Raw genomic sequence first — 12,900 nt, 5'->3', positions numbered from 1 at the left:
TCTGTTCTAACTTTACACTTTATTTTCTTATCAAGTACAGTTACCTCTTTGTCTAAAAGGCATGTTTACAAAAGATGCTTAAACGTTTTTAACTAAGGCCTAGTCCTAGTTTTAGCTAAGCCTTGTCTGTGAAACCAGACCTTGAAGTACCAGAACTGAACAAAAGGTAGCAAATGCTCTACAGCAGGGCTTTTAAACTGGAGTACCCAGAATATTTCAGTATTTTCAAAAATAATAATAAAAGTCTACTCAGTGGCGTGTTTACCATTTTGGGGCCCTAAGCAAAGTCCAAGAACCGGGGCCCCCCATGCCCCAGCTTTGCCCAAGGTTTTTCATTTGAATTGCACAACAATCATATGTAGTATATAGATATTATATAGAATTATATAACTTGACGGTGAAGTGCACACTCTTTAATGTTTCTCTGAACGCTGTGCCCCACGTCCGGTAGCGGGTAAGGAAGCCAGCAGTAATTTTTATGTTGTATTAAAATGTGGTGTATTTACGGTGGGTTTCTTGCCGTGGAGACCTTGATGAATGTAAGGTTATGCCACGGTCCCCCGGCGCTCATTTCATTGTTTGTTTGTATGTAAACAGGGGTTGCGTGCTGGTTGTTTATCCCATCAATTTTGTATATAAATTTTACTGTAATTGACGAAGGCTGTGTCTTTAGCTTGAGTGATATTAATGATATTTATTGAATTGATTGTGTATTTATTACTTTGTGGTGTTAAATTGATATATTTATATGTTTGGGTGTTGGATGAATTTGCTGTGCATTGCTGTGTATCGTGGGTGGGTAAATAATGTGCACTAACATCATGGTATCCCCCTGCTAAGAATACAGAACTCTTGGAAGTCTTTATCAGGAAATAATTTATTGTGAACCGTCATTCTTTCATCAGCTGTCCATTTAAAGGTGTCCATCTAAATTGAATTGCAACCTGTTGTTATCCCTGTATTTTGAATGAGTAAATTGTTTTCAAATTTTATCTAATAAAATTGTAACTTTTTATTGATTTGGGAGTTTTGTGTTTGGATATTTTCTTGGCCGTGTCTTGCCCAAATAAACATTCTTGTCCAGAAAAAAAATGTAACTAGTAATATAACTAGTAATATAACTAGTTACTTTCTCCAGGGAGTAATAAAGTAAAGTAAGGCATTACTATTTTTGAGTACTGCCTGCTTCCGCACAACGAACAGGAGGATCAACATGGATATCATCCAATGCTATGCCACAACCAATGAGAGTGAAGAAGATGTCAAAGAGGATTTATATAACAGGCTACTGACAATCATCCAAGCATGCCCAAGACGAAACATCATCGTCACCATGGGTGACTTCAATGCCAAGATCGGCAGTAACAACCAGGGATATGAGGAAATAATGGGAAAACAAGGCTTGGGGAAGATGAATGAGAATGGGGAGAGATTTGCCAACCTATGTGCCACTACCAACCTAGTCATCGGCGGGAGCTTTTTTCAACACAAAAGAATACATAAGAATACCTGTGTGTCACCAGACCTAATGACAGAAAACCAGATCGACCATGTCTGCATAGGGAAAAAGTTTAGAAGATCTTTTGAAGATGTACGGGTCAGAAGAGGAGCGGATGTTGCATCTGGCCACCATCTCTTGGGGGCTCGCATAAAGCTCAAGTTGAGGCGGAACTGGACAGGACAATTCAGGCAACGCCAGAGGTACAACATCAGTGCTCTAAAAGATACAGACAGGCTAGAAGTTTTTCGAAGCACACTCTCTAAAAAGGCCCAGATCCTTCAACATTGGACCGAGACAGAGACTATGGATGAAAAATGGCAGAGCATTAAAGAGGCAATAACATCAACATGTCAGGAAGTGCTAGGTAACAAGAAGCAGGGGCAAAAATAATGGATCTCAGTGGGGACCTTAGAAAAGATCCAGGAGAGGAAAAGGAAGAAGGCAGAAATAAACAACAGCCGTACACGTACTAGAAAAGCCAAGGCCCAAGAGCAGTATTCAGAAGTATATAGAATAGTTAAGCCGAGTATAAGGCAGACAAGAGACCTTCTCCATCGAACCCAGTAAATATTCAGCCAGCCAGATGTGACCTTCCTATCATTTGTGATGTTCCATCGAAGGAAGAAATGTATAAGGCCATCAAGCAATTGAGAAACGGAAAGTCAGCTGGGCCAGACATCATTCCTGCAGAAGTTTTAAAAGTGGACGAAGTGACCACTGTGTAAATGCTCTATCCTCTATTCCAAAACATCTGGGAGGAGTAAGACTTCCCAAAAGAGTGGAAGGAGGGCTATCTATTCAAGCTCCCAAAGAAGGGTGACCTTAGTTCCTGCTCAAACTACAGGGGGATAACAATGCTGTCAACCACAGGCAAGATATTTAATAGAGTCCTCCTAAACAGCATAAAAGATGCGGTTGACCCACATCTCCGAGACCAACAAGCTGGCTTCAGGAAAAGTAGATCCTGCACTGACCAGATAACAACCCTGCGGATTATCCTGGAACAGTCCTTGGAGTGGAACTCACCTCTCTATGTCAATTTTATTGACTATGAGAAAGCATTTGACAGTGTGGATAGGGAGACCATCTGGAGTCTGTTGAGACACCATGGGATACCAGCAAAGATCACTAACATCATCAAGAACTCATATGAAGGAATGACATGTAGGAATGACATGAGTGGTACATGGCCAGCAGCTTCCAAGTGCGAACAGGGGTGAGACAAGGATGCCTGTTGTCACCCTTCCTTTTACTGTTGGCAATAGATTGGATTATGAAGACCTCAACTGCCCAGAGGAGGAATGGCGTCCAATGGACACCTTGGACACAATTAGATGACCTCGACTTTGCTGATGACCTGGCACTCCTTTCCCACACCCAGCAACAAATGCAGGAGAAGACCAATATCATTGCAACTCATTCAGCAAGCCTTGGACTCATTATACACAAAGGGAAGAGCAAGATCCTTAAAGTCAACAACAACAACATGGCCCCCATTATACTAGAAGGAGAAGCACTAGAGGAAGTTGAAAGCTTCACCTATCTTGGCAGCGTAGTCGACAAGCTGGGTGGGACAGATGCGGATGTGAAGATGCGGATTGGAAAGGCAAGGGCAGCTTTCCACCAACTGAAGAAAGTCTGGGGATCCTCCGAGCTGCCTAGGAACACCAAGATAAGGATCTTTAACTCCATGATAAAGCCTGTTTTACTGTACGGTGCAGAGACCTGGAGAACAACAGTCACATCATAAATAATATTCAGTCATTTATCAACACCTGTCTCAGACGAATCCTAAAGGTAGGCTGGCCAAACATCATCAGTAACCTAGAGCTGTGGCAGCAAACAGGACAGCAGCCTGTTGAGGAAGAGATCCTCCAAAGACGCTGGAAATGGGTTGGCCATACCCTTTGCAAGCCTGCATACAGTACAGCAAGACACGCCCTCTTTTGGAACCCACAAGGGAAAAGAAAGAAAGGCAGGCCAAGGAACAGCTGGCGCCGTGACCTGGATGCAGATGTGAAGAGGTCTGGACATACATGGGGACAGTTCGAGAAGTTAGCCCAGGACCGGGACGACTGGAGAGCCCTTGTTCGTGGCCTATGCCCAAAGTTTGGCGGTAGGCGTAAGTAAGTGTTATGACGATGTTTTTTATTGTGCTTCAGTTCAACAAACAAATCAATGCTGTCATAAAATCCCTTTTCCCCCATTTGAGACCCCGGCAAAGGCCAAATCTTTTCTGTCTTTTAGAGATCTTGAGAAATTAATTCATGCATTTATCTTCTCTGGATTGTAGTACTGCAGTAGTAAGTCTGATGGTGTTATCACATCTTCAAGCTGTTCAAAGTGCAGTGCCAGGATGTTGACAGGCACAAGTAAACCTGAGCATATCACCCCAATTCTGTTTTCTCTCGGTTGGCTGCCCAAATCGAGTATAAAATATTAGTGATTGTTTTTCAAGCATTAAAATGAGTTGGCACTTTCCTATCTTGCAGCCCTTCCCACTTCTACCAGATCCCTTAAGCTTCTTCTCACTGCTCTCAGGTTTAAAACTTCACTTTTTCTGCTCCTAAACTTCATCATGTTTCCACACTAGAGCTACAAAGTCAATATCGGAGTCTGAATCTTTCCTGCTTTTTCCTCTATTTGAAAATTGCCACCGATAGCTCTGTATTACATTTCCCATTTCAACATTGTATATTTTATTTATTTGTATTTTTATTGTTCCTTTCTTTTATAAATGTATGTGTAATGTACTACAAAATGTTGTTTAGTAATTCTTTATACAGAACCTTGGGCAGCATTGTGCTTTGTGCTTTATAATTAAATAAACTATTATTATTATATCTATAATATCACAATACTTACTTATCTGACACAGTTTAAATGTTAATTTATATACATATATTGTATGAAGGGAAGTCATTATACAGTTTGAAAACCCCTCCTGCTCTCTGACGTCATCACTGTTTTATGACTCTGTCACAGATTCTCCAGCAGGTGACAGCAGAATCTACATCATTATTAAATGGATATGAAATCGTTGTCGAAATGGGATTTTCTGTCTTTTAGGTTTTATTGTGCTTCAGGTCAGGGCCCTTTGAAATACTGAGGAAAAAATGAAATAATCCATTTGTAAGTTCTTCACTATATTTCATACCGCATTGTTGTACTTTTACCACATCACAACAATGTCTTACTGTATCCAGAAGGGATATTTATAAGATATTTTTTATTATTATTATTATGATAATATATATTTATTGTTTATAAGATATTTATTATCAGAATTTATCGCATCTTCAGAATACTACACTGCTAAACAATATGAAAGGAAGTGGCATCCTTTCCTTCATCCTCCAGGAACTGTCTGCATTGGCTGGGCATTGTTGTGCACCAAGAGGGACCCATGAGCCACTGCATCAGCGTACTGTCTGACAATGGGTCCAAGGATTTCATCACAATCCCAAGTGGCAGTCAGGGTACCATTGTCAAGCCTGTAGAGGTCTGTGTGTCCCTCTATTCTCCCCAGACCGTCACTGACCCACCACCTACATAAACGTTCTCCACGGCTTCTCCGGACCCTTTCACATCTGTCACGTGTGAACTTGCTCTCATCTGTAAAACGCACATGGCACGAGTGGTGGACCTGCCAATTCTGGTGTTCAATGACCAATCGGGCTCCACGGTGCCGGGCAGTGAGCACAGGGACCACGAGAGGACATCGGGCCCTTAGCCGACCCTCATGAAGTCTGTTTCTAATTGTCTGGTCAGAAACATTTACACCAGTGGCCTGCTGGAGGTGATTTTGTAGGGCTGTGGTTGTGCTCAATCTGTTACCGGTCCTGCTGATGGCTCTGTCCAGCTCTCCTGGAGTAACTGCCCGTCTCCTAAAAACCTTCTTCATGCACTTGAGGCTGTGCTGGGAGACAAAACAAACTTCTGTGGGGTTCATGTATCGCCTCATGCTACCAGAAGTGATACTGACCATAGCCGACTGTAAAACAGTCAGAAATCACATCATGTCAGTGGCCTCCAGCTATAAAACCACTGGTGTTTTGGGGTTCTTCTCATGGTTGGTCATCTAGTGCACCTGTTGTTGTATTAACACCAAAGAAGCTCAAACTGATTAACAACTATGACTGCACGATATTGAGAAAATATTTTATTCTACTGATGAATTTAGCGATAACGTTATTTCTTGCAGTCTATCATTTCCCTGAAGAAATGCTATTTTTATTTTAAAAACATTTAGATATGTAATTATCATACTGAAAACTATTAAAGCTATATAAGCTAAAGTTTAAGTTTAAAATTCTGTCATCATTTACTCTCTCATGTTGTTACTAACCTGTATAAATGTCTTTGTTTTGATGAACAGAAAGGAAGAGATTTTGAGAAATGTTTGTAACCAAACCATTCGTGGACCCCATTCACTTACATAGTAGGAAAAAATAATACTATAGAAGTAATAGTTCACGAACGGTTTGGTTACAGACATTTCTCAAAATATTTGCCCTTGAGTTCATCAGAACAAAGACATTTATGTGGGTTTGAAACAACATAAGAGTGAGTAAATCATGACAAAATGTTCATTTTTTGGGTGAACTAACCCTTTAAATCAGATAGGACCGACACAGCGCCACCTTACAGAGGAAACACAAATTGTAGTTTAAAAGCCCCCCCCATCACCACCATCATATTTACTCACATAAAGCAACATGTATGGTTTCAAAAGCAATTTACTTTTTCAACACATTAAAGGAAATAGATAAAAAAAAGTTTTGTCATTCGAGGAGGGAATTTACACAGGGTAATATGAATTGAAGACTTCACACAGTCTGTTCAATTGTGTTTATGCTCACACACACACACACACACACACACACACACACACACACACACACACAGACAGACGCGCGCGCACACACACAACTTCATTTCAATCGCAAAATGTATGCACCATTGAAACATTTACACACAATAAAACCCCCTCGGTTTTCCAGAGTAAAACAGTAAGACTCTTAAGACAGCACATTTTCTGAAACGATCGATCTAAGAATGAATATCATCATCATCATCCTCATTCTGCACAAGAAATCAAACCCAGGACAATTTACAAACACATCACTATACAGGGTAAGAAGTAAAAGTGGTCCATTCAGAGGTTGACCCATAGTGCGACACATGTCCGTTATTTCCTCGCTTATCTCGTGCGGGATTATTTTTATCTGCCGGTGACGCGCGCAGATCTGCTTCGGCCTCTCTGCAGCTCTTTGTGCAAACCTGTAAACAGAGCCGTCTCTCGCGGTCCGTGCAAACGGTGGGAGGGATCATTGGGACTGTGGCATGATCAGCTGTGCTTTTATCGACTGATGGTGGGCGTGTCACCGTAACCACGCCCACAGACTCAGTTTAGACCGAATGGGGAATCTCATCACTGTGCTCGTCATTGCTTTGAGACGCCGTCTCGTACGTTTAAAAAGAAAACAGTATAAAAGGTCATCGACCCCCCCCCTCGGTGTAAGTACAGGACATATCTATGACTTAAATATTCATATTTATAGATATTTATATATGTATAGATATATACAGCACTGCGTAACGATAGTTCCCGCTGTGGGTCAGTCTGCGCAGACGCGCAGGTTAACGAGAAGCGGTTACGGGGCGGCACATCCGCTAATAAACCCAGGACACGGGGACCCACTGAGCGGTGCTGGACACAACATCGATGGCCTCCTCCAGCAGACGAATGGTGTCATCGATCTCATTATTGATAATGGTCTGATCAAAATAATGCGCGTAGGAACGCTGAAGCCCCTCCGACTCTTTCTGCAGCCGCTGGAGAGACTCGTCCTGAAATAAACAAACGTGAACATCAGTGAGACACGATTCGAATAAAAGATGCACTGAAAAAAGAAGAGCTACGTCAGTCAGGAGTCATTCGGTTTATTTAAACAATGTCTTTCTGTGATGGTTGTGTTTTAGTCTAGATTAAGATCATGTGCTGTCTTCTCTATTCAGTTTGATTCACAAAGCCCAGAGATCTCCAACCCTGAGATCTGCCTTGCTTTATATTTTAGTTCAATCCTGCTCTCTGTGTGTTCACACCAGACGCAAATCAAGTGGATAAATCACACTCGTAGTTGGACGCTTGAACATAGAATAACCTCAATTTGCCGTAACTTGTAGTCTCAACATGTGTGTATATATATATATATATATATATATATATATATATATATATATATATATATATATATATATATATATGTTGAGAGAACAAGATAAGGCAAATTGAGGTTATTCTATGTTCAAGCGTCCAACTACGAGTGTGATTTATCCACTTGATTTGCGTCTGGTGTGAACACACAGAGAGCAGGATTGAACTAAAATATAAAGCAAGGCAGATCTCAGGGTTGGAGATCTCTGGGCTTTGTGAATCAAACTGAATAGAGAAGACAGCACATGATCTTAATCTAGACTAAAACACAACCATCACAGAAAGACATTGTTTAAATAAACCGAATGAGTCCATCCTTGAAACGAACACACATCTTCTTTCATCAAATTCACCAAATGTAAAAATCTGCTATTTAGCCGCCTTTCCACTGCACACGACATACGGAAACGACAGTCGGAGTTCTCCCCCTAGTGGCAGTCATAATGAAGTTTCAGTTTAATCGTATATGGGAGGGAAGCTCATTTCAGCGCAAGAGGCTTCATTCTTATATATTTACCATGGTGGAATAAATAAATGAATGAAACAATAAACAGCTTTGCATATATGACAAAGATTGCCAATATTTTATGGAGAGAACATATGAAGACAAGATTAAAATAATTACATACACAAATTAAATTAATAATGTATTTATTATCAGTAATCAAAAGTTTTTTTAAAAGGATTCAAGTGTTACTAATAAAGTTAAACAAAAAGGATTAATCATTGTTACCTCACACACAGTTTATGATTGGAATACAATGAAATACATCACTTCCGGTCGGCATATCGCATGTGGTTTAGTCGCGCAAGTTACTTTTTTTTAACGGATCCAACGCTCAAAACGGATCCGATATTTACGCATCCGCAGATGGTCGGCACTTCACGCAGACCCTTTGCTACTCTCCATAGGAAATGAATGACTTCCGACTTATCGGCCGTCGTTTGTCGTGTGCAGTGGAAAGGCGGCTTTTGAGTTAAAATAAAGTTTGATTTCCCTTTAACAGCACTTAATCAGAGGCGTCAAACACACACCGAAGAAGTTTTGTTTATCCAACATGGCAGTAGATGCAAAGTTACTTTTCAATGCAGGTTTAGATAGTGTTCTAAGTAGTTTTGAACGCAAGTTTATTTTTTTTTAAAAGAGCAACTTTTGACATTAAACAATTTTATATCCAAGAAGGATGTTTGTATATGGCAAGACATGATAACCGTGGAGGTTTTATAGGACCAACCTGCTAGGCATCGTCGTCGATAAAGTCCATTTAACTTATAAATGGTAAGTGGTATTTATTAATATCATACTGTCATTAAATGTGTTGCTTTTCAATATCAATATACAGCTACTTGTTTAGTTGCATAGCTTTCAGCTGTGTGCACACGAACCGATAAAAGTTGTTTATGTTTGAATTGATGTCGCGATTGGCTTTGAGGTACATGCATACGCATTTGATAGACATTCGTAGCTCCCAATAAACAACTCTGGGCATTCGTAAACCACGCCTCAAATGAGCATATGGTACCCAGACCACGTCTCATTCTCTATAAGACTGGTCTGGTGTTAGCCAGGCTAGTGGTTTGAGGTTTCTCATGATCATCTCATATCAGATGTCACCATCTAAAACAACAATCACTGACAGTTGGAAAGAGGAACAGATCAATTCAATGTTGTTGGCTTACTGTAATGGGTGACTGGGTATTATATACAAGCTTAATATCAATTGAATGTAAAAGGTGACGTTTCACAGGATGACTCGGGCGGTTCTGCATACGATCTGTACTCACGGGCAAATTCCTGCACCATCTCGGCAGCTGGGAATAGCACACGGAAACGGCAAAAACAAAAAGCGTTGCACAGAAGCAGACATGCAGTATGAGTGATAGGAGAGACATGCGAAGAGAAACATTCAAGTCGGACGATGGTTAAATTGATCAGGGCAGAAACAGAGGCGGTCAGGTCGTCCTTACCTCATTCATAGCAGGCGTGATAGTCGGAGCGGCGATAAACACCACGTGTGGCGCGAATTCGGCCGTCCGCAACACCTTCAGCGCCTTTAAGAACGCACAAACATAAACTTGTATCAGGACAGGTCACAAATAACACGACGCTGCTTCTGTCAGAAGAGATTCAGAGTACCTGAGGCTCCACGTCCAGGATGGCGATCATACCCTGCTCGTGGATCTTGCGGATGGTCTCGAGGCGCGTGCCGTACATGGCGTCCTCGTGGCTGCCGTACTCCAGATAATCGTTATTAGAGATGTCCTGCATCATCTGCTCGTGCGTCACGAAGTAATAGTTCTTTCCGTTCTCCTCGTCCTTCTTGGGCGGTCTGGTCGTGTCTGATTGACGGTTGTGGAAAGAGACAAAAAGTCATTTCCACGTCGTTCAAGTTTGATCAATTCACTTTGTCTGCCTTTCTTACGTGGAATAGGATACGCAAATCTGTCCGGATGTTTAGCGATCAGCGTGTTCTTGATGTGTCTCCTGCCGACCCCGTGAGCACCTGCGGCAAACATCGGGTCAGTTCACCATCAACGGGGTCATCATCAACAAGATAAAGAAGCGTTTCATACCCAGCAGCACTAAAGTTTTCCTCTTGAACGCTGGTAACTTCACCACCTCCTCGTATGTAACCAGATCTAGTTGGTCAAACGCTAAAAAACAAAACAAAAATGAGAGACGAGAGGCGTCTGTGTGAAAACTTGATTGCTATAAAAGATCAGGTGCTGTGTTTCATTCGTATGGATGGACACAACAGTCATGGTGTCTGATGAAGGCTTAGCTTTTCTCAGTTTTAAAAAAGTCTGCACTAAAGTAAATCAATCAGATTTTTCTCGTATGAAGGACGTGTCTGAACACTGAAAATGATCAATGCTTCAATGTTTCAAATAATGTTTTAAATTGTTTTAAATGTTTTAAATAAAAGAGACACACGTCTGTCGCTCTGTCAATCATTTATTGACGGATCTAAAGAGAAACATTCATATAAGAGAACCTGACTCAGATGACAAATAGAAAAAAACTGTTACTCAAAAAAGAAAGCAAAAGAAGATTGACACGATTAGTTACTTACATGCGGGGGAGCCGTTAGGGTGAGACAGCGTGTAAAATGGACAGGGTCAGTTAAACACACATTACAACACAACAACACAACAGCTACAAACACACACACGCTCAAGAGACATGTTTGAGACATCCCATCAACACGTGAAGAAGAAGTACATTCATGAAAGAAACACTAACATATATGATATTTGTGTTTATGACATTGAGAAGCCCCGCCCACACTGAAAACTATTTCTATAGCATATATACTTAATATTGACATCATACACTGACTAGAGAACAGTCAAATTAAAGTAATCCTGACACTTCTCTGTGCCTAAAAAAGCAAGAGATCAAAGTGACTTACAGTAGATTAGATATACAATAACATTTATACAAATCTTCATCATCTGAGCTATAGGGAGAATTCTTGTAGTGTAAGACTGCACTCTAAAAAAATAATCCGTAAAAAAACGGATAATGTCCTGGCAGAAAATTACCGGCACTTTTTCCGTTATGTTTACAGAATTTCTGTTTATTCAAAAACTGAACATTCTGTAGATTTACAGAAAAATGTCCGTAGATTTACAGAACATTTTCCGTAGCCTTTAGGGACACTTCAATCTGCCTATGAAACGCAACAATGGTGACAATCAACCACAAAGCCACAAATATTCTTATTTCATTGTTTCATATTTAAATGTTAGGCAGCATAACATAAAAACAACTAAGCTTACATCACATCATAGACAATTCTCCTTCCTCAAGCAACAAACAAGTTGTAATGCTAATAGAGCAGAGTCAGTTCTGTGAAGGTCAAGGCACAAAAGCCTAACTAAAGGGAACACTAATCTCCATAGTGGTGACTTCAAATGAGTCTAAAACAAACACAAACTGGACATTTAATGTGATAAATGTTGTGGTAAATATCCATTTGACTTACACGTCACGTAAGAAAGAAGATTTGTCTACTAAATCACATGTGTTGATGCCGAAATAGTTTAACACTTGTATTTTGTTCTGACAGCATTTGTTTAGAAGTTAAACATCATCCATGTTAGACAATAACTCTGCAAGCAAGTTGTAATTTTAGGTTTCAAACAGAGATGGTGATAGAGAGGCAAAAGTAAAAGATTGCAGCAGGAGTTATTGCACCCATAATGCAACATGTTTTTAAAAAAAACGGATAAATGCCTGTAAAACATAAATACGGAAAATTCCTTCATATTTACACAGTACTTTGTCCGTTTTTTTACGGATTTTTTTTAGAGTGTGTTTTCAGACCTGTAGACCTAAAACCGGGCTTTAAAACGCTACAATGTTGCACTTTCATGTTGGTTCAGTTTGCACTCACAAGGCAAGATTTCCAAACAGACCAGACTTTGTTCATTGAAGTCACGTGTGAGTAAACTCTTCAGGATTGACAGACATCAGTTTTGTGTGGCTTTTTTTGTAACTGCGGTTATATTACTTTGTTATTGTGAGCAGAAATCAAAACTTAGGCAGGATAACATTCTTACCGTGTACGTATTTCAAATTGAAAGACATTTTCATAAGGAACAGGTGCACTTTGGTTTTGAATGGTGTTGATGTGAGCTCACCAAAGAGTTATCAGGTATGTTCATGGTTAATAAAGCAATAGACCATTTCAAAAGATGTAAACAACACTGGTCCAGAAGCACTTCCTGTTTCCGTTTTTTAACAATAGATAAACGTCGGGATAAAATAAACCAACAGAACATATAAACCTGAATTAACTGAAGTTAAACAAACATCTTAAAGATAATAATATATGTGAAATAAAAAAATAACTGTCACAAACTGTAAAAGGAACTGTTTCTGGACCAGTATTGTTTACATCATTTGAACTGGTCTATAAGAGCCTGTTCATTGGTCCGTTGGGTCGGATTGCTTTCCGCTCCAGAGTTTGTTTATAATCGGAGCGGTTGCTTTGATGCGAATCCGAGCGTGACTATCGTGTTCACATACAGTATGCCTAAACGAACTGAACCAAGGGAGAAAACGCACAAGGTTCAAAATATGACTCGAGTCTGAAAACTCTCATTGCACAAAGGAAATGAAATGTAAGGGGCGGGGCTTGTGTGATTGACAGGTGTTCCAGTGGAAATCTGG

General features: G+C 40.3%; 1 protein-coding gene across 4 annotated transcripts in view; it reads right to left on the bottom strand.

The window, feature by feature from the left end:
* Positions 1 to 6,222: 6,222 nt before the first annotated feature.
* The window catches only part of caskb (calcium/calmodulin-dependent serine protein kinase b), a 34,072-nt gene continuing 27,394 nt past the window's right edge, over positions 6,223 to 12,900 (bottom strand). For 3 of the 4 annotated variants that reach the window (XM_073870601.1, XM_073870600.1, XM_073870603.1), the window contains 5 exons: positions 10,296 to 10,376; positions 10,145 to 10,225; positions 9,859 to 10,061; positions 9,690 to 9,773; positions 6,223 to 7,354 (listed from right to left, as the gene is read on the bottom strand). In XM_073870601.1, coding sequence (XP_073726702.1) covers positions 7,178 to 7,354; positions 9,690 to 9,773; positions 9,859 to 10,061; positions 10,145 to 10,225; positions 10,296 to 10,376 — 626 coding nt within the window. In that variant the 3' untranslated portion in view covers positions 6,223 to 7,177. The remainder of the gene's footprint in view (positions 7,355 to 9,689; positions 9,774 to 9,858; positions 10,062 to 10,144; positions 10,226 to 10,295; positions 10,377 to 12,900) is intronic. The other variant, XM_073870602.1, reaches the window with a different exon arrangement.

Source organism: Misgurnus anguillicaudatus, chromosome 8 (genome assembly GCF_027580225.2).
Source record: "Misgurnus anguillicaudatus chromosome 8, ASM2758022v2, whole genome shotgun sequence".
Taxonomy (NCBI): Eukaryota; Metazoa; Chordata; class Actinopteri; order Cypriniformes; family Cobitidae; genus Misgurnus; species Misgurnus anguillicaudatus.
This window is presented reverse-complemented; position numbering and strand designations above follow the sequence as displayed.